The sequence below is a fragment of the Caloenas nicobarica genome, chromosome 1 (genome assembly GCF_036013445.1).
Source record: "Caloenas nicobarica isolate bCalNic1 chromosome 1, bCalNic1.hap1, whole genome shotgun sequence".
Classification (NCBI taxonomy): domain Eukaryota; kingdom Metazoa; phylum Chordata; class Aves; order Columbiformes; family Columbidae; genus Caloenas; species Caloenas nicobarica.
In genome coordinates this window covers 150,797,705-150,823,530 of record NC_088245.1, presented here as the reverse complement: position 1 = coordinate 150,823,530, position 25,826 = coordinate 150,797,705, and the positions used below count along the sequence as shown (strand labels likewise).

The 25,826-nt window shown below is 43.2% G+C and overlaps 2 protein-coding genes across 7 annotated transcripts in view; both read right to left on the bottom strand.

Annotated features, from left to right (window-relative positions):
* The window catches only part of RGPD4 (RANBP2 like and GRIP domain containing 4), a 33,454-nt gene extending 31,534 nt beyond the window's left edge, over positions 1-1,920 (bottom strand). For all 3 annotated transcript variants that reach the window (XM_065626817.1, XM_065626818.1, XM_065626819.1), the window contains exon 1: positions 1,631-1,920. In XM_065626817.1, the coding sequence (XP_065482889.1) occupies positions 1,631-1,705 (75 nt within the window). In that variant the 5' untranslated portion in view covers positions 1,706-1,920. The remainder of the gene's footprint in view (positions 1-1,630) is intronic.
* Positions 1,921-6,652: 4,732 nt separating this feature from the next.
* The window catches only part of LIMS1 (LIM zinc finger domain containing 1), a 78,240-nt gene continuing 59,066 nt past the window's right edge, over positions 6,653-25,826 (bottom strand). For 2 of the 4 annotated variants that reach the window (XM_065656181.1, XM_065655922.1), the window contains exons 3-11: positions 19,199-19,265; positions 17,049-17,169; positions 15,943-16,092; positions 14,386-14,536; positions 13,494-13,586; positions 11,563-11,611; positions 8,979-9,054; positions 8,536-8,727; positions 8,065-8,150 (exon numbers count right to left, since the gene is read on the bottom strand). In XM_065656181.1, the coding sequence (XP_065512253.1) occupies positions 8,580-8,727; positions 8,979-9,054; positions 11,563-11,611; positions 13,494-13,586; positions 14,386-14,536; positions 15,943-16,092; positions 17,049-17,169; positions 19,199-19,265 (855 nt within the window). In that variant the 3' untranslated portion in view covers positions 8,065-8,150; positions 8,536-8,579. Of the gene's footprint in view, positions 8,151-8,534; positions 8,728-8,978; positions 9,055-11,562; positions 11,612-13,493; positions 13,587-14,385; positions 14,537-15,942; positions 16,093-17,048; positions 17,170-19,198; positions 19,266-25,826 lie in introns of those variants that run through there. The other 2 variants (XM_065656094.1, XM_065656011.1) reach the window with 2 other exon arrangements.

Sequence of the window (25,826 nt, the reverse complement as noted above, 5' to 3'; positions counted from 1 at the left end):
TATAATTCCAAACAAGCGTGTACATTTTGAATACACTTGAACTACTAGTCTCCCTCCTTCTCCCATCCCCTCTATTCATGCAAAACTTTAAGAAATAGTTTAGAATGAAACCAGGCCTCCTAAGATACTTCAAGTTTTCAGTCTGTGTTTTTGAAGTACGTTATAAAAAGGAAACACCGAAATTGTCAGAGTGGAGTCAAACTTGGCATCTCCTTTTAAACACAGATAAAACCTCAAAATAAATGCTCTGCAGCCTTATAAGCACCGCTCTCCCCGCCCCCCCCATCAACACAAGAAAACCAGTAACTATTTCCACCATTGACTGAACTATACAATTAGTTGTAAGCATTACTTAACAAACAAACAAAAACTTCAATGTGCACCAGTTTGCCTTAAGCACAACAGAAGGAGATTTTTTTGTTGTTGAATTCAGTAGGAATATCAGAACAATTAAAGAGCATCTCTGATTCTGGCAGTGATATATTTGACATTGTTTAGTCTAAACAGCACCCAAGTCAATTAAACAAAGTCACAGGACAACTTTGTCGCTGTTGGGAAAGTACAAATGATGATTATGTACACAGGCCCTGCATAAAGGCCCTACTGCATGGATACATTCATGCTATACAACATGAATATTCTACTTCCACAATAAAAATCAGTTCAAAACAGCAGAACAGGATTTTTCAGGATTAAATAGCTCCCATGAATTGCAGCAGACTGCTGTGACCTGTATACCATTTTCCAGATATAATGGAAAGGTAATCAGTCATGCAGAATTCCTCACTCTTCTGTCCAGTTACTAAAATACAGTAGGAAAGTTATTTTCCTCCAAGTTGTCCCTCTCTTAACGCTGTTATTTCACAAGGCAGTCATACAGACAAGAATACTAATCACACAGCAGAAAGGAAACTGAAAGTGTCTCAGATACTCCCTATTTGACTTCTTTATTTTTCTGAAGAAACGAAACTCTGGAAACTCATGAACTACACTCTCACAAAACTTAAGAATGCTAAACTTAGAGAGCCCGTCGACTCTTTAAAGCTACACTAAGGCTTACCAGGATAAAAGACAGGTGCACAGCCCTGGTAAAACCACTATTCCCGGTTAGGGAAAGCACCTCCAGCAACCGAAACCCCAAGCCCTCCCTCACAGCAGCTTCCCCTACCTCACTCGACTTTAAGCAGCCCTGAGTAAACACGGACTCAGACAGGAATCATACGGACCCGGAGACACCATAACCCCTTCTCCCTCTTACCAACAGCGATGAGGAAGGGCAGAGCGGACCAAACCCAAGCACCGCACCGCCCGACACGGCGCGGGGAGCCCCGGCACACCCAGTCATCAACCCGGCCCTCCCCGGGGTTTTCCGTGCGGACCGGAGCAGCAGTCAGGCCTCCCGGCTGGGCGGGAAGCGGCCACCCCTCAGCAAGCGAGAGAAGGCCGCCGCGGCCGCCCCACGCGAGACGGGGGCGGGAAGGGACCCCACCGCGGGCCGCACCGAGCCAGGACGGGCCGGAAGGCCGCAAACAGCCGCAACGCCGCCCGGAGCCGGCGCGGGAGGGAAGCGCAAAGCCGCGGGAGGTTCCGTTGGCGGCCCGCACCGGGGCCCGCCGCCGGCAGCACTCACCTCTCTGGGGGAAGGCGCGGCGGCCTGCACGGAGGCGACGTACCGCTCCACTTCGGGCTTCGTGCGCCTCATCATGGCGCCGCGGCGGGGGCCGCGCCCGGCCGGCTTCCCTCCCTCCCTTCCTTCCTTCCTTCCTCCAGGCGGAACGGCTTCCTGGCCGGCCTTCGCGCGGCGCCTTCGGAAAGGAAGGAGGAAGCGACGAAAGGACGCGGCGGCCGCTGGTGCGTTACGCAAGTTCCCGCGCAACCGTACAGAGCGCTCGGCTCCGGCGAGTGCGCAAAAGCCGCCCCACGCCCTCCCCCCGCGTCCGGCCGCTTCCCATCACGGCCCGCAGCGGGGGGGGCGGCGCCTCGGCGGGCACCGCTCTCTGCGCATGCGCCCTGCTGTGTAGGCGCGGAGGCGGGGGGAGCGGGAGCGCGCAGCCTTTGCAGGGCGGGGGCAGCGGGACGTGGCTCGTCACGGGCCAGTCGTGGTGGCGGGGGACCTGGGGCGCTCTCCTCCCTTCCCTGAGGGAGCCCGCCCGGTGAGGCGATGGTAGAGCCTCTCCTCGACCCCCCGCTCCGTGAGGCCGTTGGCCGGAGCCAGTGAGGGGCGCGGCCGGGGTAACGGCGCGGCTTAACGGCTGCCGGCCTCCCTGTGCAGCTGAGCTTCAAGCGGCAGCCGAGTGTTGCTCTGTTGCTACTACAGCGGCTTCCGTTCGTGCCCGGCCTTTGGCTGTCACAGAAAATCCTCACGTGGAAACAAGCCTCAGTATTTTCTCGCCAAAGGTTGTTATCTCGTGGCTCGCCAGAACCGTGGATTTAATCCATAAGCATGGGCCTTATTACTGGGATCCAGCGCCCTAGAAAATGGGTTTCCAAATACTCTAGAAGTTACGGTGAGAAACCGCTGTTTTCCCGCCACTATGAATAGTGTAGTTACATTTCTTATTATAATCCTGAAGGACAGCTGGGAACATGGACCAAAGATGACAAGATCAGTAACCCTCAAAACAGGTGGAATTTGGCAAGCTGCAGTTGTGAGAGTTCGGTGGTGCTGAGCACTCGCTGGTGGTTGCTCTACAGCAGAAAGGTCAAGCTCATTTCCACCGGGGACCACATCAGCCTCGCCTGTGCTTTCAAAGGGCCGAATTGTAACTTTAGGACTGTATAAATGTAACTACTCCTACACTTACACAGTCTTAAAATTACATTCGGCCCTTTGAAGGCAACTGTGAGGTCAGCCTCAGAGTGAAAATGGGTTCGACACCTCTGCCCTACAGTGTAATTCCCAGGGAGCAGCCTGAGGTTCTGCTCACTGGATTCCCCCATCCCATTTCGCCTCTACCAGCGCAGGCACTTTGGGCAAAATGAGGCCACTGGGCTCTGTCTCCAGAGAAGCGTCATTAAAAATTTGTCCTATTCTCAATCTTAAGCAACCCATTGACAGCCATATCATTTCTGCTATGCCTAAAAAGTACTGATATCCCCAAAGCTCTTACCATTTTTGCCAGAAAAATAAAAAAACCCCATAATCCAGCTTGTTTCTGTAAGGAGATGAGCAGCATCTATGTGACAGCCTGATTGAAAGAATTAACCCTCTCTTATATTATTTGCTTTATTAACGGTGATTTATTTAGATGTTGGGTTTAATTTCCGAAGAAGAAAGAGGATCTGGATTTAATTCCCTAAGAAGAAAGAGGATCTTTTTTTCTCTGTACTTTTTTGGATGGTGTGTCTACCACTGGGATTGCTAAACAATTTATCAGCACCTGCCAGGCCAAGTAACAGAAGTCATGGTGCTGTTGTGGAGGAGAATGCTGGAGTTGGCTCACTGGAGGAAGCTACTCCTCTTCAGCTGATGGGGAGCCATAGGAAATTGCCTTCATACAGGCCCATTGTCTTGACACTGGTCACCTTCTCGCCCATCCCTGTGGAAGTGGCACCTCTGTGTTGTCCCCAGTGATCACACCACCAGGAAGACAGCTCCAGATGACTCTAGTGCTGTCCTCTGCAACCTGACTGTGCTCAGCCTGGCTCTGTCGTTTGAAACAGAGCACCGGCCTTGCCACTGCCAACAGCAGAAGGGCTTTAGGCTCAGCTTTTTCCCTGTACAGCTACATCCATTGGGCTTTCTGAAGTGCTCTTTGTTGGTAGTCTAAGCAGGGGCTTCAAAAGGAATCTCTCTTGCCCATGCATGATTGATCCTGTGTAGCAGGAAGGGGCGAAGCTTCTGAGGCATCCCTTCCCACATCCCAGGCTCACAGCCTTCTTCGAGAAGGGGTCATGGGTAGAAAAACAATAATAAACTGCCTCTTTCAGGAAAGTATGTGCAACTATGCAAAATACTTGTAATACTGACAGGCTAGGAAGTGAGCTTCAGCACCACACCTGTAATTGTCCAGGCTGCCTAATTGCTAACGTGCTCCCTGGATCTGTTTTTCAACTGCTTTTAATTAATTCTCTTAATAACAATGTACAGGGTTATGATTTAAATGATAGTTCACTCCAAAGACAGTCTCCAAGAGAGCAGTATGGATTTGGAGAACCCTGCACTCAAGATAAGATCTCAATAATAAAATAAGTTCACCGTGAGAGTGATTATTCACTGGAACATATTGCCCACGAAGGTCTGTGAAATCTCCTTCCATGGAGACACTCACAGCTTGGCTGTGCAAGACCTTCAATACTGATCCAACTTTGAATTTAGACCTGCTTTGAGCAGATGGTTGGGCTAGCTGATCTCTACCCCTTCCAACCAATCTTTTTCTATGATTCATCAGGCTTTGAACCCTCAAGTACCCTCACATACTCTCAGTGCTACATCATGTGGTCTGAGATACAAATGCTCATGTTCATGAAATAGAAATCACTGCCTTGGTGAACTGTAGCACAGCGTTCACCATCAGGAGCTTGGAAACAGAAAAAAATCAGCCCATCGTAGGACCACAGGGCCACCATAGGGTCGAGAAGAGACCCGTGGCTGTAGAGTGGGAACCAGGCCGCTACGTCACAGTAGAATGTAGCCCCAAGCAATGTGGACGTGAGCCAGGTCTTGCCATTTAGTCCCAGGATTACGGACTCTCCCTGACCCTTTGAGCAGCAGGGCTGCACATACGCAGGCTGGAGGAAAAGACGTACAGTCACATGAAAAACCTAGAACAAGAAGTGAATTACAATTTAGAGGAAGCATTGCTGAGTATGGTCTACTGAATCCATGGCATGGTCTGAAATCCCAACAATGCTACCATGCTCGTTATGTAAACATTTTTGTGAGGATGTTTTAAGCTCTTCTAGTCTTTAACACAGTCAGGACTACATTCAGTTACTGTACTGTTACAGCATTGTTTGGATTTCTCAGAGGGAAGTGTGACTTAAAAAAAGATCGGTGGCAAGTTCACTCTGTTATTTACTGCATGGGGGAAATATGCCAAGCCAAATGCAACTTTCTCTCCAGGTGCCTGTACCTGTTCACGAAGCAAACTTTCAGGCGTCTTCCCTCCCTGATAATTGTTCACTCCAGAGTCTGTGTCTTGGAGCTCTAGAGGCAAACTTTCAGGCAAGGCCTGTATCCGTCACAGTGCAAACTTTCAGGATTCTTCTCCCCCTGATAACTGTTCGCTCTGAAGTCCGCATTTTTGAGCTCTGAAGGCAAACTTTCAGGGGAGGCCTGTACCTGTTCGCAAAAGCAAACTTTCAAGTGTTACCTCCCTGATAACTGTTCACTCTGGAGTCCATACTTTAGGGATCCAGAGGCAAACTTTCAGGTGAGGCCTGATAACCGTATCCAGGGCAGACTTTCAGGAAACAATATTCTCAGAAAAAAAATTTAATGGAGTAGAAAAGCAGGAGGGCTGGCTCAAGCTGGGTAACCTGCGCAGAGGTCCCACGTGAGCCTAGAAAACCATAGACTTTTATATCTTTACAAACCATTCATACCATGATTCAGTCCAATAGCAATATTTCACTTTGCTTCTCATTGGATCTTTTTCTCTCATCTCTTATATACCTTTGTTTTGTTTAGCTGTAGACATTGTTTATAGTCCATAGCCTTGTAGGTGCTGTTTTGCCTGAATAAATCCTTTTCTTCTCAGTGAAGTGTAAAACAGGCCCTATCTTGCAAGTGTTCAGTGTAGTTTGTAGTTGTTTTTGGTAAATATGAGCAGAACTTTACAGCTTAAGTTTTCAGCAAATCCAGCTTACTATGTAACATGAAGCAGAGAGTATATGAAAAATCACACAACTTTATACTTCCAGATGATTCTTGATATTCAGTATGCATTTACTTTAGCTAAATGATTAACATGAAACTTAGATTGGGCTCATCCACTGACCTGTGAGTAGTAAAACCATCGCCATACAGCCAGCTTATTTAGCAGAGAGAGCTCAAAGTAGGCTCACTCAGGCTGTCATATTTATAGAATAAAGTGATTGACTCGCAGTCACATTGCATGCAGTGGGAAAGGTCTGCACGAGACTCCTTGCACCCACAACTCATCAGTGTTCAGTTGCTGTTCTGCTTCCTTGTGGGTTTCCCAAAAGTTCTTGGCCTGGCTACAGCTCAGGCCTTTCCCTCCTCTGGAGCCTGGACCAAACTGCTGCTGGTTTGGCTGGGGCGGAGGGGTGGTCAAGTGCCTCCACCACAAGTATTCAGTAACTACATAGAATAAAATAGTAAAAAAGAACCCTACCTAACATTAAATTGGAAGTTTTGGGTGACTGTTTCTTTACAGTGAAAGGAAGAGGGAAAAAATTGGTAAAAAGACATATGTTTTACACTCATACACTTAAACTCCTATTTTCTATAGGAAAACTTAGTGACTGTGCCAATTCAGAAAATATCTGGCTGAATCAAGTTGTTCTTTGTGAAACAAGCTGTGGTTTCTTTCATGAGCCTAAGCAGTGGGATACTCAGGAAAGGCATATGGCTCCTTTAAATCAGGATAATGAGGAAGTATTTACATAGAATCACACGTAAAAGCATAGGGAACCAAGAGAGTTGCCTTCCCACCCTTCTCAAGCAATCATTTAAGAGAGGTGATACAAGGTTTAATAACATAGCTTTTATTGATGACATTGGAAAGCAGATGTTTTGGAGCAACTAATTTTTCATTAACAGGAAAGAACATTTTATTTCCTATACTGTAACTACATAAAATCTGTTTAAGTCACTAATAAAAAAAAAGTTTGCATACTTCATAATGTAGTACCATCAAGACGTTCTAAGTAACTATTTTCTATAAGAAAGGAAAAAATAAAACAGATTTGCATGGACAGAAGTCAATAGTATAAAACAATAAAATGTATGTTATAAAGAGTTCTGGTGATTTGTGAGCTCAGTTCTTGGCTAAACAGATAGATCCTAGCAGGATCAAACCTTGTATATTTACACTCATAGGTGTAAAAGTAATATTGCCAGTTAATTGAAATACGCATTTTCAGTATTGTTCTGAAACTTAATGAAGTCCAGAAGCTAAATTTTAAGCTCAGGTGTTCACATCTGAAACAAAATACTTCTTGCATCCTGTATAATTAAGGCAAAATATGTTATCTTTTGAAAATACCTTGTATATAGTTTCTGCATAAAAATATGAAATAAAAAATAAAACTATATATATATTTAATGGAACACTGTTATGTATGGTCCAGCAGAATAAGGCACAAAAAGTAAATAGAATGCAAAAGCATGTATAAAAGTTAATGTGTTACTTTGAGTGGAATATAGCAAAATTCAAGTAGTTCTGAGTATGCTCATTTCTTGCACTAAGAATATATATTTTATATAGGTATTTCATGCTAAGCCAGATGTACGAAGATTCATCATGTAAGCATAATCTATCAGAAGCAGGTCGTTTGTACAGTGACTGTATGTAGAAGTCTGATACTCTTCAAACCACCTCAAAGAAAGCTCCTTTAGTGAGACCACTTGGCCTGAAATCCAAGTGTGACTTTTTCCATGAGGTGAAGTATGTTGGTTTCTTGCCCAAGTCGCTTGAATTGGGCAACTTTTGTGTGCATGCTTAATTTGAAGGCTAATACTTTAATTAATTTAAATGGCAACAGATGCTCCTAACGTTGGACACGTTTGCACAGTTTGTTTTCGCAGGTATTCACAAGCAAATTTTCTCTCTGTAAATTCCCGCAGAGATTACTGTGCAGAATGGGCCACTTGCATCAGTTCAGCTGCATTAAAAGGGTCAAAAACCTTTCAGGTGAGCTTGTATTTAATTTAGTTTGGAAGTATGGTCTGTTTATCACCAAATAAGCATAAATGTACATGTATAGAGAACAGAAAATCTTAAGATATTTTGATTTGATAGAAGGCACATGTCATAATTTGTTGTCTGATGGCAGCCTCAAAGCAGCGCCTCTCCCACCCAGTAGTACATATAAGATTTTCACAAAGGAAGGGGACCAGTTGAAGCCTTTACTTCCTTCCCAAAGTTTCAGCTAGTTTCTTCAGTCTTTTCTTCAGCTCTAGAGGAAACTTCTCGTAACACTTTTTGCAGACAGGCTTCATATCAAACTCAACAAATTTATTCCTAAAACAACAAAGCAAAAACCAGACAAAGTTTTAGCAGCAGGGATAGTGGGAAAAAAAAATAAAAGTATCCTATTAAATGTGCACAAGCAGAAGACCACAACTGCAACTTATAAGTATGAAGTTACTTTCACAAGGTTGTACATTGTAAACAGTAATTACAGTACCCTGTTGAGTGAGTGATGCAGTTTTTACCAAAATGTCCATATTTATTAACTGTGTCATTTGAAAAGGCTTTCAAACCTAACTGCAGAGCTAAAGAGACTAAACATAAGATAACAGAGTAACAACTTAATGTTGAAGTTGCAGTTGTGTGAAAAATATTTTGGTTTTGATTGGCATAAATTCATGCAGAAACTGAAAATAAAAGCATCCTTAGCACTGACCAAAGAAGAAAGGAGCAGAGGTGGTGGTGAGAAGGAAAAAAAGTTTACAAACAGATTGGCTTTTTCTTTTTCTGCTTCTCTTTATCCTTCGCTTCACGTTCCCGTTTGGCAAGTCGCCGCTTAAATTCATCCGGCATTTTCTCATAACAGTGTTTGCAGACAGGTTTTAGATCAATTTCAACAAACTTATCCCTTTAGAGTTAAACACAGAAAAAAATAAAGGACAGAAAAGGAGAAGAGTTAAGAAGACTGAAGGAAGACCTGAATAGATAGCTAAAAGAGATGTAAATTAGTAAGTGGAGCAAGAGGAAGAAAGATGCACATATTTTCTCAGTGCTGCTTATATGTTTTTCATATCGTCACAATTACACTACAGCAACATCTACACTTCAAAGATAACCACTGATATGTTTTGAAGGCATCACAATTATCGGTAAACTTACTTGAGTGTTAACTTAGTGTTGCAAGTTGAACAAGCGAAACAGTGCACACACCATGCCTTATTCAGAGCAGACACAACTAGGGCGATGGGAAAAAAAAAAGAAATCATTAGCATTGCAGACAAGAAAAAAGGTATTACAAAAATTTTAAGCTCCCACGTTCATGAGACATGAAGAACAGTCATTTGATTTTTGTCCCAAGTGTTACGGACCATACTGAGAGGCGATGTTATCAATGCTTACAAATATCTCAAGGGTGGATGTGAAGAGGATGGGGCCAGACACCTTTCAGTGGTGCCCAGCGATGAGGGGCAACAGACACAGACTGAAGCACAGGAGGTTCCATCTGACTATGAGGAGAAACTTCTTTACTCTGAGGGTGCCAGGGCACTGGAACAGGCTGCCCAGAGAGGCTGTGGAGTCTCCTTCTCTGGAGACATTCAAAACCTGCCTGGACACATTCCTGTGTGATCTGCTCTGGGTGAACCTGCTTTAGCAGGTGGGTTGGACTAGATGATCTCCAGAGGTCCCTTCCAATCCCAACCATTCTGTGATTCTATAACAGTAATGTGGCAAGACTGGGAAGGCACATGTGAGTGTAGCGCAGCAGGGCTGTTAGCATTGACTAAGCTGTCTCTGAGGGGACATACAACTCTGTGTTCAACAGCAAGACCAGTTTAACCTATTTGTGCCTCCTGTTGCCTGCTTCCACCTCACAGCATGCTGACCTCAGGCAACTGCTTTATGAGGCTGTATTTCCAACTTAATCAGGAGACTTTGACAGCTGAAAAGCCATCCAGCAAGAAGGTGTTTTATGTTTTCACTCGGTGTCATCTCTCAGCTCCTGTTCAGGCTGCAGAGCCATTGACAGGAGCGCTTGCCCAGCCGAAGGAAATAAAGTGAAGCCAGCAGTCAGGACACTGCTGGTAAAACAGCACTACCAAGGCGAAAAAATTTATAGACTTGAAGGATAAATTACTTGATCAAGACAAACTTGGATATATATTTATTCTTTGCTTTGGAGAGAAAATAACTATTTTCTCTGTTCTCTATATCTTCCTCTCTTTCAATATACCTTCCCACTTTTCCCTGACACAATTTGCCTCTCTTCTAAACTAAGTTAGAACATGCAGGACAGTGGTTTCTCATAAAACACAACATTTTTCAACAACAACCAAACCAGAGCATTGTTATGCAGAGCTTTTTTTCCTGTACTATGGGACAAGCACGTCCACAGATGCATAATTATTCCACTGCTTGCCAGAATAATACTAGTTAAAAGAAAGTTTATGCTCCCAAGCAACCTCTGGAATACAGTCATAGACATCCTCCTGAAAAAGTGCTGCCACAGATGTTTGTTTCACCAGAGAGAGATCGATCCTAGATACTTAAAATTTGCGAAAGCAGTGTTAAATTTGTGTGCAGAAATGAAAGAAGAAATGTAACTGATGATGTACAGTGAAAATAAAGAAATTACTGCATTACACTATATTCTGTTCAGTTCAGAGACCAAAATACACAATATGGGTGTCAGATTACCTGATGAAGAGTCAGAAACACACAGAGATGTAGTTATCTGAATTTTTTCATTCACCTCAAGATCCAGTTCTGCTCATTCTAGTAGGATTTTATGGAAAAGGAGGACAGTGTTTCCTCCAAAGCATTTTGGATTGTAGCTCTGCAGGTATAGTCCAGTCCAGAAAATGTGGGGAAACCACATCACTGGAATGTAGGTCTCACCCAGTAGTTACATGACTGTAAACTAGTTTACATCTCTTTTTACACACTAGAGGCTTCCTCCTACACTGGTATTACAGTATTTACTTCAGGCAGGGGTAAACAGGCACATAACAATGTTGCATTATTTCAGGTAGAATAATTTTCTTGTTGGCATTTTATCATAACTGGTTGTCCAAAAAAACCCTCCAAAACACTTCCCACCCTCCCCACCTCAAAAAGCCCTCTAAACTTAAACCACTTGCTTCCAGTTCTGCTTTATAGGACACATTTTTCCAAATACAATCTTTCTTGGGTTTGTGACATTATTATCAGCCTAGATCTTTAAAAGATGGGTGCCTGCAATAGATAGGTAAATATTTCTAGGAACCAAGCCGAAATAATGGAAACTAGGAACTTAAAAAAATCCCTTTGAGTGCCCACCCACATTTTTCACTATTCAAGTACTTTCAAATTTAGTTCATGACCCCTAAATCCATTTGAGGAGATGCCCATGTGGTCATCCTTGCCCTTGCATGTGTTGTTCTTTGAAGTCGGTGCAGCAGGAAGCCACCTCAGTGCATCTCACAGCATCCCTGGCCTTTGCATCTCACTAAGGGGTTTCCAGTTGGCCACAGTTCTCTTCAGCCCCTGAGTGGTCTTCTACCATCATGAAACACTCACTGTAAGGCTTTTTTACCATTTGGTCTCTGACTAATCAGCTCTAACCTAATTTCTGATAAAGAGAATGGTTGTTTTTGTTTTAATGAGAGCAATCAAGGATTCAACAGGAGGCTGCTTTCCCCTTCCACTCATAATGAGAACTTCCATCACAAAGGAACATGGAGGAAACAGTTACAAAAGTGCTTACCATCTCCTTCAATTACACGGTTGCAATGGAAGCAAACATCACCAAATAGCTGAAAAGGAAAGAGAAGTAAATAATTGTTAATGTAATGATTTTATTGAGAGTAGCTTCTCAAACTAACAAAATAACTATATTTCAGCTGATGGACACAATAGCTGTCCTATTTATTTCAGTAAAATAAAGAGAATGCTGGCAAATTTGGCTTGGTTTTCCAAATACGTTTTGTATCATGTTATGACAAAAAGTCTTTATAATTTTAAAGACAAAAACATTTGTTTACATCTGTTTGATCCTCTGCAAATATGATTTTGTTTTGTTTTAACATTTCTCTAATCCTGAACATCCGAAATACAGCAATCGGTGTCACATACACATCATTACTAATAAGCCAATTTAACATTTGAACTTACATGCATGACTAGAACAACATATTGCTCTTTCTGGCAAAAACTGTAAGGAAATGCTATATTTATTAAAAAAAAAAAAAGGCCAAAAATCATTTATTCTACTTCCAGGCCTAACATTTGTCCACAACACAACAATTAAGAAGTGCCTAAAAATTCTTGTGTCTTTTCTAAGTGTAGTAGTTAACCTAGTAAGAAGACATCCACACTCCATACAACTCATGGCTGCAACACTATGACTGCTCATGTCATGGCATTTATTGTCTATAAGTATGCCAGCAACATTTCAATCATCTGCCCCTCATCACTGACAAATTAAGAACCTGTCTGTAATTAGCAGATGCCTTACAACTCCCAGATGTAACCCCTACTTTTGTACTTATACAGGCAAAGAGGTGGACGTGACACAACGCAGATTGCTTCCAAATAAAAAAGGTCTATACATGGTGGTGCTGGACTGCACAATTAAGGGAGTCTGGAGAGAGGTGGTAACATGCTACATTACTCCTGTATAAATGCAAGTGGTCACTAGGTGGTGTCCTCTGACAAATTCAGTCTGCAGTCTTCAGCAACCTAATGAATGAGCTGGGTGATGAAGCCTTTGTTAACACACATTCATCTTAAGAGTAGCAGCTGTAGGGAAAACCACAGTACTCACTAAGGCCTCGTCTCAAACCGCAGCTACTGAGTGGTAAATCTCCTTTAGCTTCTTGGGAAAAATTGGGTGCCACAGAATCATAGAATCATTTTAGTTGGAAAAGACCTTTAAGATCATCGAGTCCAACCGCTAGCCTGTCACTGCCAAGTCCACCTCTAAACCATGTCCCTAAGAACGTCATCTACACATCTTTTAAACACCTCCAGGAACGGTGACTCAACCACTTCCCTGGCCAGCCTGTTCCAATGCCTGACAACTCTTTCCGTGTAGAAATTTTTCCTAATATCTAATCTAAACCACCCCTGGCACAACTTGAGGCCATTTCCTCTTGTCCTGTCACTTGTTACTTGGCAGAAGAGACCAACCCCCTCCATGCTACAACCTCCTTTCAGGTGGTTGCAGAGAGCAATAAGGTCTCCCCTCAGCCTCCTTTTCTCCAGGCTAAACAGCCCCAGCTCCCTCAACCTCCCCTTGTAGCACTTGTTCTCCAGACCCTTCACCAGCTTCGTTACCCTTCTCTGAACTTGCTCTGGCACCTCAATGTCTTTCTCAATGTCATTAGCTGCTCTGATCTCATAGACAAGTAAAAGCTCGTAACAGCTCTACTTAAGGACCACCAAGCTTGAACAACCTGATACTGATTGTCCTGGCTAGCCTTTGTGAAATACCTCCAGTTTTCTTTCTCAGCGCCAGACCAGCGTATAGAGAAATCCATATAAATTAACTGCTGCTGAACATTTACTAATTGGCATTACACCCATAGGTGCCTATAAGAAAACAGAAGAATGTCCATGGTTTTCCATCTCTGCCTAATAAAACCAGTTCATGAGTTTACCAATTAACACCACATTTTATGAAATATGCAACCTTACCTGATTGTAGTGGGTTTCACAATATGCCAAACCTTTTCTCTCGTAATGACGATGACCCAGGAATGGCTTTTCACATTTTGCACAAACAAAATGCTACAAAGAAAATTGCATACATTATTTTGGATTACTTGGAAGTAATGGTATTTTTTTCTGGAAAGCAAACCAACCAAGCCCAGTACTGAACATAACTGAAGTCTACTGAGCTAGCTGTGCCATCTTGAAAAGGAGAGTTAATTTTTTTTGTTTCTACATTTAGACCATTAAAATAATGCTCCTTTTAATGCCTTCAACATTTCAGTCCAAAACTTACCAAAAAAATATAAATCAAATAAAGAGATTCTGGTGTCATTAGTTAACAGAATGGAGAGACTTTAAATCATTTGCACCAATATTAGACTCTTGTGAACGTGATTGCTGAAGGAGATTTTCAAAACAACAAAAGGAATAGACTGTTTATTTTCCTAAATATTCTACGTGGCCTTGAAATGCGAACCCTCACATAAAGTGCTTTAGAGGTATTTACATGGCAGGTGACTCTGGAAGGCATAAGGGTGTTATGATGCTCAGTAATACTATGGTTGCCACAGAATTTTACTGCCTTTCCACATGTACTGTGTTGCACTCTGAAATTTTCTTCTGTAAGGACCTCATAGTGCCTCGTCTGATTACTGATTTTAGCTTCACAATCAAAGCTCTCTGTAAGGTAAGAGATAACTCCCATTTCAGAGTGGAACACCAGCCACAAGAAGGTTGAAGATGGGATTAGGAGAAGGTGTTTACCAATCACTGCTGAATACTTCGCTAATCCTTTCATTGAAACTGATCAGCAAAATCCCAGATAAGTATGTTAATATTTACGTTTGGAAAGGAAAACATATCATCTGTTGTTTACCTCCACATGCCACTGTTTGCCCATAGCATTCACCACCCGGCCTTCAATTGGTCTTCTACATGCCCCACAGATGGGGACACCCATTTTGTCATGGCAGGGTAAGCAGTATAATTCTCCCTTCAATTCACGAGCATCAGCAGTAAGCTCCTTCCTGTTCAAAAGTTAATGAATTGAGAGCATGAATAAAGCCACTGAACAATGTCAACTCTTCAGAGTTTCTGAAAAGAAAAAAAAAATTAGCATTTGTTTCAGGAATTGCATTTGTACTACAGTAATGCAGCAGCATCAAATATGACACAGTTCAACACAGTTCAGGACTGATCAAGTCCACAGTAAATTGAGAAGAAGCTGCTAAGAGCGATGCACTACATCTCTCTGAGAACAGCTACTGAGCTATTGTCATTCTGCATTCAGGTTATGTAGCACAAATGTGTGTGTGCAATCCATAGCTATGTTTGGCTTTTAGTCTGGCGCTCTTATCACCAGTTTATTTTAGATTTGCATAACTGTAACTGAAAGTAAAATGTATTCCTCTACCTCTAGGTTGTATCAAACTTCAGAGAAAGAAAACTACACACTTAAATGAGCTGGCTATGCTTATTCATTGCCAACTGCAGAATCTCATACACGCTACTTTTTAGTAATTTGCATAGTTGGAATACTTAGATCAGCTAAACTTTAAATGCTACTGTACTCAGAAGTGGTTGCCACTGACACACCACCACGCTGTTATTCCCATCAGCCTTTGCTATGGCACTGAAATGATCACAGAGTCACGGAATGGTTGGGGTTGGAAGGGACCTCTGGAGATCATCTAGTCCAACCCACCTGCTAAAGCAGGTTCACCCAGAGCAGATCGCACAGGAATGTGTCCAGGTGGGTCTGGAATGTCTCCAGAGAAGGAGACTCCACAGCCTCTCTGGGCAGCCTGTTCCAGTGCTCTGGCACCCTCAAAGTAAAGAAGTTTCTCCTCATGTTTAGATGGATGATAGCTTCCTTTGCACCTAAAAACAACTAAAAATCCCTGCTATATCCTACAGTGTCCCCTGATCTCTGCATCAGTGCAGGATGTAGCAATGTGCAGCTTCATGTACTACAGTTGCAAAAGCTGATAAAATGAGGCGGGACAAAGCTTCTAAGAAATGTATAGGCCTTAAAAGAAGAGAATAAAGTTTGCATGCCACTCAACTAAAAAGAAACAACACAGGCAAGATAGTAACTCAAGCGGCCAAAGAAGACTGTTTTTCTTCCTCTCCTAACAGAACAACGAGCTACCATTTCACTGCTACAGACACCATTATCTGTGTCCACATTTCCCAAGGTACCACCTTGCCCTGCAGAGCCCAAACCTTTCATTACTCCCCGACAGCTCAGCTGTCATTTGAACTAAAGGCCCAACTCCAGCACCCTAAAAACAGCAACACACAGCTGGCCGCAAGGCACCCAAACCCCACCCCTGTTGCCAGTTGTACAGGGCAGGTTTTCACTTTAACATGTAAATCGAGGAAGCAAATAAACCCAGCATTTTCCTGTTTTCCTTTGCAGAACTCAAGTTACCCGCAGTTTGCACAGTTGAAGTGATCAGGGTGATAAGGATCATTTTTGAATATGAGAGGCTGTTCATCAATAATGGCATGACACTTCTGGCAAATGTACTTTCCCAGGCCTCTGGCTTTTTCCCTGTTATGGCAAGGACGGCAGAGATGCCTGAAACGGCATAAAAAAGAGAGGTTAAATACTGATACCAGGTACTACAGGGCAAAATATAAAGCAAAAAGCTATTAGAACCTCATTTTGATACTCTTTAAAAAATTTCACTGCTAGACCAACCAAGTTCAGAAGAGGCAGGGTGATCATTTTATTTTTTATCACCACAGGAGTATCATTTCTTCAGCTCATTTGAGTTTAAGCTGTGTTGAAACACAGAAAAAGTTTGCTATAGATTCTCATTGCTGAATGTTTTACTCTCAAAATCTTTAAAATTTAGACTGGAAGCTGGATGAGTGCACAGGTCCTAATTCTGTAGATAACTATGTAGATCATATTATACATATGAGGCCAATGGCCATAGAATCCCCTTGTAAAACACTCTTTCTGATTACAGCTGGTTAAAAATATCCTACTCTGTGAAGGTTCCCACTAAACTTAAAGAAATTATTAATAACTAAGGTGCTAAACTAGACCAAAATTGGAACCCCGAGTTGGAAAAGAAAGTAAAAACCGATATTAAAAAAACAAAGACAATGCTTCTGTATCTAAATGTTTTCTCCCTTATTATGGCTCTGAAATGTCACCAGGTAAAGAACGTTTGCCGAGAAATCTGTTGTTGAAGTAGGTAAACTCGTAATATTTTAAGAGTATATTTTAAGATACCCATTCTTAGCTTTGTGATGCACTTAGACCAGGGGTGTCAAACTCATTTTCACTGGGGAAAATTTTCACATCAGCCTCACAGTTGCCTTCAAAGGGCCGAATGTAATTTTAGGACTGTATAAATGTAACTACTCCTACATTTATACACTCCTGACTTAGACCTTTTTCCCACAAAAGATGCTTCAGTTGCTCTACCTCAGCTAGAAAGTGTCAGGAACCAAAACCTCTCAGTCCCCCCTCTTAGTTCACTTTATTCGTGATGAGTAACAGAAGGAAGGGTGAAGATCTACCTGCCAGCATTCTTGACAAACCCAATATCAGCCAATACTTGTTGACAGATATCACAGCAGAAGCACTCTGGATGCCAGCTATTGTTCATAGCTTTAATAACACGACCAATAATGAACTCACCTGTAAGAAACACAACACCAGGATGTAAAATACCATGCTAGACAAAGTTAAAAGCAATCCACAACTGAATTCCTACAATGTCATCATTCTCTTCCACCCCCCAGATCTGCTTTCAGTGTCACATTTTTGGTTCTAAACTCTGGAATTTGGCTTCTCCTTTTTTGCTGTGAGTCAGAGGAAAATGTCCTTGTTGATGGAAGACCTTCTGTTCTTTACATACAAGCCCTTCTATATGCACACTCCACCGTCTCAGCAATCATCCTGTTTCAATCCCTTCCCTGTTTTTACTTATCTGTTCTTAAGCTGCTAAGAAATACATGGAGCTCTTTATGGCTTGCTTGTGTCCTCATCACCTTCCTCCTTCTTTTCTTTTAGAAGATGACAATTTTAACTTGTCATGTAAGTAGCAGTGGTTTCTACTCCACTAGGATCAAGCCTTAATGGGGCTCTGTACTCAAAGCAAAACAGAACTGAGCTTGGGTGGCTCCTGCAAAAAAACCCCACAGAATTGAAATGCAAAGGTGCAGCGAAGCTGCAGAAACGCCAATCTAACACACACAACTTCTGACACACCATGAGGAGTCCTGTCCTGAGGCATTAAAAAAAATAGCGTGAGAACTACTGTTTCGCATGCACTGTGTGACTGTACAGCACAGACAGTGGAGCCATGTCTGCCACACACAGGATTCAGTCGTTCTCCATGCGGACGGTGTGGCCAAGGCACCTGAGCAGCGCCAAGGCTCTGCGTAAAATGTGTTGGGAGCTCAGCTTCCTAGTGCTGTGGGAGGATGAGTCCTGGCTTTGGAGAACGTACAACTCAAACAGCTGCCAACGGGGAGTGATGGGGCAGGTAACTGATGTGGACGATAACATCCAGCATGCGACTCTGTGGCGTTCCCATGAAGCCACAGCTTTCCAAGAATAAACCCCGACGGACTCCAGAAATGTCAGGAATGCTCGAGGCCTCATCGCTGACAATAGCCCTGTTGATTTTGGCTGTGCTCACTAAATCCGAGCAGTGGCAAAACCCAGCTCTGCACAGGACCTTGATGAGGTTTGAAGGGAGCTTGCCCTACAAGAAGCCATGGCAGGAGCAGTGGGAGCTGTGCCGGTTGGGCAGGAGAAATTGTGGAGATAGGCAGCGTAGCTTCTCAGAAATCGCCATTGACCCACTTCTTCCTCTTCCCCTGCTTGTTCGCATCTGCGGCTTTAAATTCAAAGGTCCATAATATCTAATTCTTTCTCTCTCAGTTTTGTCTGCATTGGGAAAGGCCTCACTGAGATAAGTGAAAGCTGCAGTGCCTTGCCAAGGTGCCACACAAACACAAGAGCTTCCAGACCAGGTTAATTAAGCAACAGTCAAGTAATCACTTCCCAGCCCTGCCCGAGCACAATGTGTCACACACAGGGGGAAAAAAAACATGCAAATGATTACAACACAGCAGACACGCAAGCGTTTACATCAACAGTGGCAAATAAAAAGCAGTAAAAAGCAGCCCTCGGTGTTATGTAGGGTGGACATGAGCTGCTGAAGCCTTAAAGATATTTGTTTCAAAAATACAATGGGGGACCAGCCGACGATCATTTGATTACAACACTAGAAGATGAAGACTGTCCCCACTTCTGTGGAGTAGGACAGCACAGGTGGGTTACAATAGTCCAAGCAGAGGATGAAGACTTGTTGCAGGTTTCCAACTGCACGAGAAGGGCCAAATATGAGCACATGCAGATGTATAGATACGTATAATCAGGAGTCATGAATGGTGTGTTCATTGGATCACTGGATCAACAGCTAAACTACTTACTCTACAAATAAAGGACACTTTTTTTTTTTTTAATCCTATTGTTTGATGACCTTTAGGAAAAACAGCTCTCCAGCTTCTCTGAAGTCTAGTTCACTCGGGAAGTTTAGATGCTCAGCTGCACAGGGCCACCTCCCTGAGAATATATACAAGGGTTGCACATCTTCTCCCAGTGACATTTCCATTTGTGAGCAGTGTGAAGTGTTTAATCTCGAAGTAAAACTTACCACATTGATGGCAGCAAGGGGCAAAAAGCATTTGAAAATCATGTTCACAGTACTTCCTCCCTTCAAACTGCAAATGGAAAAAAATCTGAGTGTTAGACGGACAAGAACATGCCCTTAACATAAATGCTGCAACATACCAGTTTGTTTCCAGATGCAATTAGGTGGTAAAACATGATGGGCTGCACAAAAAACCCAGACTATGTGCCAGGCATTAAATCCACCCACCTTAATTCAGCTACTAGTTAGCACGTAGCATTAACAGCACGCCATTCGTCTAATACTGTTGAGGGTGTAAGGCATTTTCCATCCCCCATTTACATCGCAACAGACATGAATTTTTGACAAACTGCTGAAACTCTGATGCAACTGAGAGAATTCCGGGCAGGAAAATAGCTAATAAAAACCTTTCCTGAGGGGAAGCATTTTCCTTGAACCCATTTGATCTCTTCTCCACTCTACATTTCCTGCAAGAATGACCCAGCAAGCTGGGGGAAGTAAGTACAGGGGGAGGTAGAACACTCAGGGACAGAAATTTTAGCAATTTATGAAGCAGTACAGACAAAACATGAAGGGAAATAAGACTTCTCCCTCGTGATGCTTCTTTCACAGAATCATAGAATCACTTAGGTTGGAAATGACTCTTAAGCTCATTGAGTCCAAGTTTTAAGGAACAAAGTTCACTATACCAACCTGATGAAATAGGGAACCAATCTTAAGGGATTTGGATCTGAATTTTTTTATAGCTTAGAGAAGTTCAGCTACAGTTCAAGCTTGCATAGAAAAAAAAAAATGAAAAAAATAAGTACTACAGCACAGCATTAGAAACTTAGCTGGAAAATATGTAAAAACATGTAGGCGAGTATGTCCTGAAATGAAAGGAAATGTTTACATACCTTTAGGCACATCATTACTAGACACACATGCCAACTAGCATGTCAAAACCAGACAGACAATATTAGGTATGCTACGAAATGTTTGAATGTCTTGTTTTAAAACACTGGAAAAAAGGAGATAGCAGGAAACCCCACTCCTTTCTTTTTACTGGGTCTAACACAAAACAAAGCGAATCGCATAAAATAACTACCCAAAAATTAAATTTTGGTGCACAGACAGAAAATACAGCAATGTGCTTCAAGATTACCTGTTTTATACCAGGAAATTCCAAGGATCAAATATAATGTAAGTATAGTAATTACTCGTGCAATATACACAGCCACTGGCAGGATGGGAATCTAATTAAATACTCCAGAAGTCACTGGATACTTGAGATCAGAAACTCAATTCCTGTGTCAAACCTGAACTGCACCTACTAGAAACACAAAGACATGCTCAATACAGACTCTTTCAGAAGTCTGCTAGCAATTAATCAAGTCTTTTTCCAGGGTAATACTCTAAAATAGATGACTTTTTTAATTGCAGCTTTAAAAAAAAAAAAAGAGAGTCAGAGGGCTATTACTGTCTCAAAGAGCAAGGGAAATTATTGGTCCATTGAGAATTGTGCTTGCTTCCTGCTGGATAAAATACTTTTTAAACTGAAAAAAATCCACAAGCTTCCTGTTTTGTGTAAACAAGCGGTCGAATGGGAGATGCATAGGTTTTCTTGGATTTCAGAACCACCACATGTTGAGCTGGGCGGACCAAACAGGTTTTCTTCCCCTCTGATGTATATCAGACAGGTTAGTTACCATTCAGTCTTGTTTATATTTTCAACATTCTTGGCTCATTTGTGCTGCCTCTTGTGGATGACCCAGCAGTTCATCCACCAGAGAAAGCCTTGAGCTTCTACAATAAATCCCACAGTACATATTTTAAAAAGCAAGGTCATTTGACTGTTATATGCTGGAGGTCCATACATTAAATGGCTCTGCATAGAACACTTCACCATGACGTAACCTCCAGCTGATCTCCATGGTTTTATCTAACATAGTGGAAAGACATGCACAAAACCTGAGTCTTTAAAGACCTGTCCTCTAAGGCAGCTCCTGGTAAAGCACATTTTAAGAAAACACTCCATGTGCAACTGGAATAGAAACAAATCTGACAAGCACATTGCACCTGCACCATCCTTTAATCTTCCTATACGTTATTACAAGTATCTTAAGAAAAAACCCCAGAACTGAAAGCAATACCATCAGCAATACCATAAGTCACGTGCCATTCTATTTATAATAATAATAATAATAACAACAACAATAACAACAATAATAAAGATTCATCAATTATAGCTTTTGTGAGTACTCCATAAGGATTTTGCTGTATTTCTTCTGTTGTGGGATGCACCTCTCTAAGATCTTCCATCTCCCTGACCTCAGCACAGTGCAGAGCAGGTTGGGCTTCTTCTGAAAGCACCCAGCAAAAGGCTCTTAAGAGGCACCTGGACGAGGGGTAGGACTCATCTCTCCAGACCTTCCGTGTCTGAAGGTGAGGTGCCCACACTCCCCAGCAGGAGACACAGGCAACCTCTAGTAGGGAGGAGCTGTTCTTGCACCCTCTTGGAGGAAATGCCTGCTGACTGATTGCAGTGCGGCCAGCCCGTCCCTCCAAGCACGCTACTGCTCAAGCTCTCCATTTAAGCCAGCTGTTCTGCTGCTGTTAGTACAGGACTGTGTGCTGCTACCTGTTGTAAGACTCGGCAACAGCAGTTCTAGGGAATACATAGCTTCCAGGCAGAGAGTAAAAGCAGAGCAGAATTGCTACCGCTTCATATCTGATGGCCAAGCATGGTGAGTTCGGAAACTCTGCTGGCATGTGCTTGTGCTAATTTCTGTTTAGGTTGAGTGCCTAAAAAACATCAAAAAGACGTGAAAAAGCTTAAAAAGTATCCTGGAAGTCCTTCTTTTTCCAGAATTACTTATTTTTAGACCGGCACAGCTGATGCCTGCTGCTATACCGTGCAAACTCCCAGCTGCAGAGGGGCACTGCTCCACCACGGCACCGCTTGTGCCTGCAAGAGGTTCAGCTCCGGTGCCAGACCATGGTGAGCTGTGCTGGTCGGGGTCCCTGCAGGCAGTTCGGAGACATGTCCCACTGTGCAGGAGACCTGCATCGGAACTTCCTCCCACATGGCCAAACTAGTTTAGGCCCCTTCACCCCATGGAGCAGAGCGTGAAAGCTTACCACAGCAGCGTGTGACAGCAAATGTGATAAGCAGCTTAATGACTAACTGGGAAACTCAGCAAGGCTTGTGATAAGCAGGGGAAGAATATTTGATTTCCCCATTGCTCAGAGCTGGAAATAATTTCCAAGAAACACTAGCTTAGCTAAACCAGGCACAGAATAAACACAAACTCATGCAGGGTGACCAACAATGTCTGTGTTTACCCACAGGGAACGTGCTCAGAAAAACATGTTACCTGGCCACACCTCCAAACGCATCCATCTTCTCAAAGAGTGCATTAAGCCAGTCAGAGCGAGATCTCCTTTCCGCCTGTCTTCTCCAGACATTTTTTCTTGACAGTGATACAGGTCATCTCAAGTCCTGTCAGCCATCTCCTGAGCATTGGCCAACCAAAGCTCACCCTCTACCTCCTTAGGGCTGCCCCTCGCTCTCCCCCAAATGCTGTCACCCAGTACGCTCCCATCTCTTGCACAGAGGTGCAGAATGAAGACGAGCAAGCTGTGCCCTTGTTCCCTCTCCTCCTTTGAGCAGCACCACCAGGAAACATGTTGGGGTTTTCCACTGCAATCATCTCACTGACCACCATGGCTAAGTGAGAGCCATTCTGGCAGCACAGGACATGCATGGACCCCCTCAAGGGTTGCACAGATAGAGAAGAATGCCCTGCTGCAGATTCCCCATCTGAAACAGCTGCAAAGGCACAAGCGCTGGGACAGCACAGATACCTAATGACCCCCCCAATCTCTAGAAGATGCCCAGGACAGGCCAGTATAGATGAGGGAGGAAGGCCAGGTAGGATTTATGAGCCATCACCTGAAGGCTGTCAGAGGGCTTAAGTGGAGTGAAAAATACCTCTCTTCAGCAGCCACAGACAGACTTGCTGGTGTGGAGAGAAACTGCAAGACCTTGTGGCAGACACTACAAAGGCTAGAGGCAGAAGTGTGATAGAAGGGTTCAACCCACACACAAGTCTTTACGTATTCATTTAATCCTCACCGGGATTATTTTACCTCTGTAATAGTTATGGCAAAAAGTGTCTATTCTTAATTGAAAACTTTCCACTTTCTATGTAACATTCCTCCAGAACAAAACATCTACCCAGCCTGAAAAAAACCCCTAACAGTTAACCGAAATGGGTTTAGTACACGGGGCTATTTTCATGCCCAGGAAAATCTATCAACACTCACTTCTGACAAACTGTCTTTAACAGGGAGCATCATTTTGCAGGAAGAGTGCTCAAAGACAAATATGAATATGAATGTCAACAAGGTACCAGTAGGAAACAAAACGCCTGCATCCAATATATCTAAACACCACCAGGATACTTGGTCCTGCCAAGGACATCCAGATACGGCCGTAGCAAGCAACAGAGATACTGTAATATTCCTGGATTAGGTGCAAATGTAAGACTTTCCTTCCATTGCAGTCCTCCTCCAACCTCTAGGACAGGGATGTCAAACTCATGTTCACCAGGAGCCACATCAGCCTCACGGTTGGCTCCAAGTGGCCGAATGCAATTTTAAGACTGTATAAAAGTAAGTACTCCTACATTTATAAAATGAAAATTAGTTTGACACACCTGAGCTAGGAGATACAGGCTGCCCAGTGCAGGATTTCTCAAAATTTTATCTTAAATAAAGGACCATTCAACTTTCTGAAAGAGGTCCCTGGATCATCCCACTGCTTTTTGAGTCAGAAAAAGGATGAATAAAGTACTTGTTATGTAAAGAAACTACATTTTATTGTTTTAAGACAATTTTATTAATATAGTTACAAACATTTTAGTTTTAAAACATTTGCATTACTTTACATTTGCCTCGGGTCTTAACACATCAGGACTCCTCACCACAGCTGTAAGACGGCAGCAGCTCAGTATACATTAACAATTGTAATGTAATGTGTAAGTATATAGAGGGTGTTCTGTTTTGTTTCTTTTTAATTGCTATTGCCTTGCAGCTCACCTTTTGATGCCTTAGGGAACACTAGTGGCTCATTTACCACAATTTGTGCAACACTATCCCTACAGCACTGAAAAGTCTTCTGATCCTCAAACAAGATGCGAGAAAGCAAACCCCAGGAATCCCCTTTGCCATCTCTTTTCCAGTCCACACTCCTCCCTCAGCCTCTCCTCATCGACATGGTTCTGTAAAATCAGAAATACTACTGTGGAAGATAAACTGCTGTGCTCTTGCCAGAAGGATGGCACACAGTACATGAGAGCACAGCACTGTGCTTTTTATATACTTGCTTACCTTCCTTTCCAGATCACAGCATGACATAAATCCTGTAACTGCTACTGTAGGTTGGACTGCAAGCTACTGGAGCAGGATCTTATCTCTCAGACTATAATTCCCTGTCTCACATCATCTACCCTTCCTTATACCAGTCACTTCATATTTTATGAACCAGTCTGAAGCTTTCACTAAAGCCACTTTGTACTTGAGATAGCTGAGCCACATCCTGAATCCCCACGACAGGCAAAAGAAAATTATGCCAATATCAAAATACCCATCTAAGCTGAGGGCAACCTTCCTGGGGCTGAGAAATACAAGTGAGAGAGGGTTTTAACCCTAGAAAGAGTGTAAGAACAGCTAATTTTGAATGCTCCAGTTTGTTAAACCTAGAGTTGACCCTACATAGGCCCCGTCTGGTTTGGGCTCTCCGCACACCTTGATCTCGGCATGCTGACTTACTGATCACCTCCCTCAGCAACTTTTCACATGCCATGCTGGCCTCGCTCAACTCAGCAACAAACCTCCGATGGACCACAGGATGCTGGGGTTTCCTTCTAGATGACTGTTCTCCTCTAAGAAGTATGCTTCCTCTGTACACTTCTGGTGTGATATATAGGTTGTCTTCACAGGCTTCAGGGGAAGAAGTCTGCACTGAGAGAGAAATCTCGAGCAGCTCTTTTCTTGCTTTCGATAACATAAGGCTACACATTTAAATAAGGATACAGAATCGTAGAATCATTTTGGTTGGAAGAGACCATCAAGATCACCAAGTCCAACCATTAACCTAACTCTGGCACTAAACCATGTCCCTAAGAACTATATCTATGTATCTTTTAAACACCTCCAGGGATAGTGACTTCACCACTTCCTTGGGCAGCCTGTTCCAATGCCTGACAACTCTTTCCGGGAAGAAATTTTTCCTAATATCCAATCTAAACCACCCCGATGCAATTTGAGGCCATTTCCTCTTGTCCTGTCACTTGTTACTTGGGAGAAGAGACCAACCCCCTCCATGCTACAGCCTCCTTTCAGGTGGTTGCAGACAGCGATCAGGTCTCCCCTCAGCCTCCTTTTCTCCAGGCTGAACAGCCCCAGCTCCCTCAGCCGCTCCTCATCAGACTTGTGCTCCAGACCTCTCACCAGCTTTGTTGCCCTTCTCTGAACTCACTCCAGCACCTCAATGTCTTTCTTGTAGTGGGGGGCCCAAAACTGAACACAGAATTTGAGGTGTGGCCTCACCAATGATGTCCTCCAAATTGGCACAGAAACATTTCTG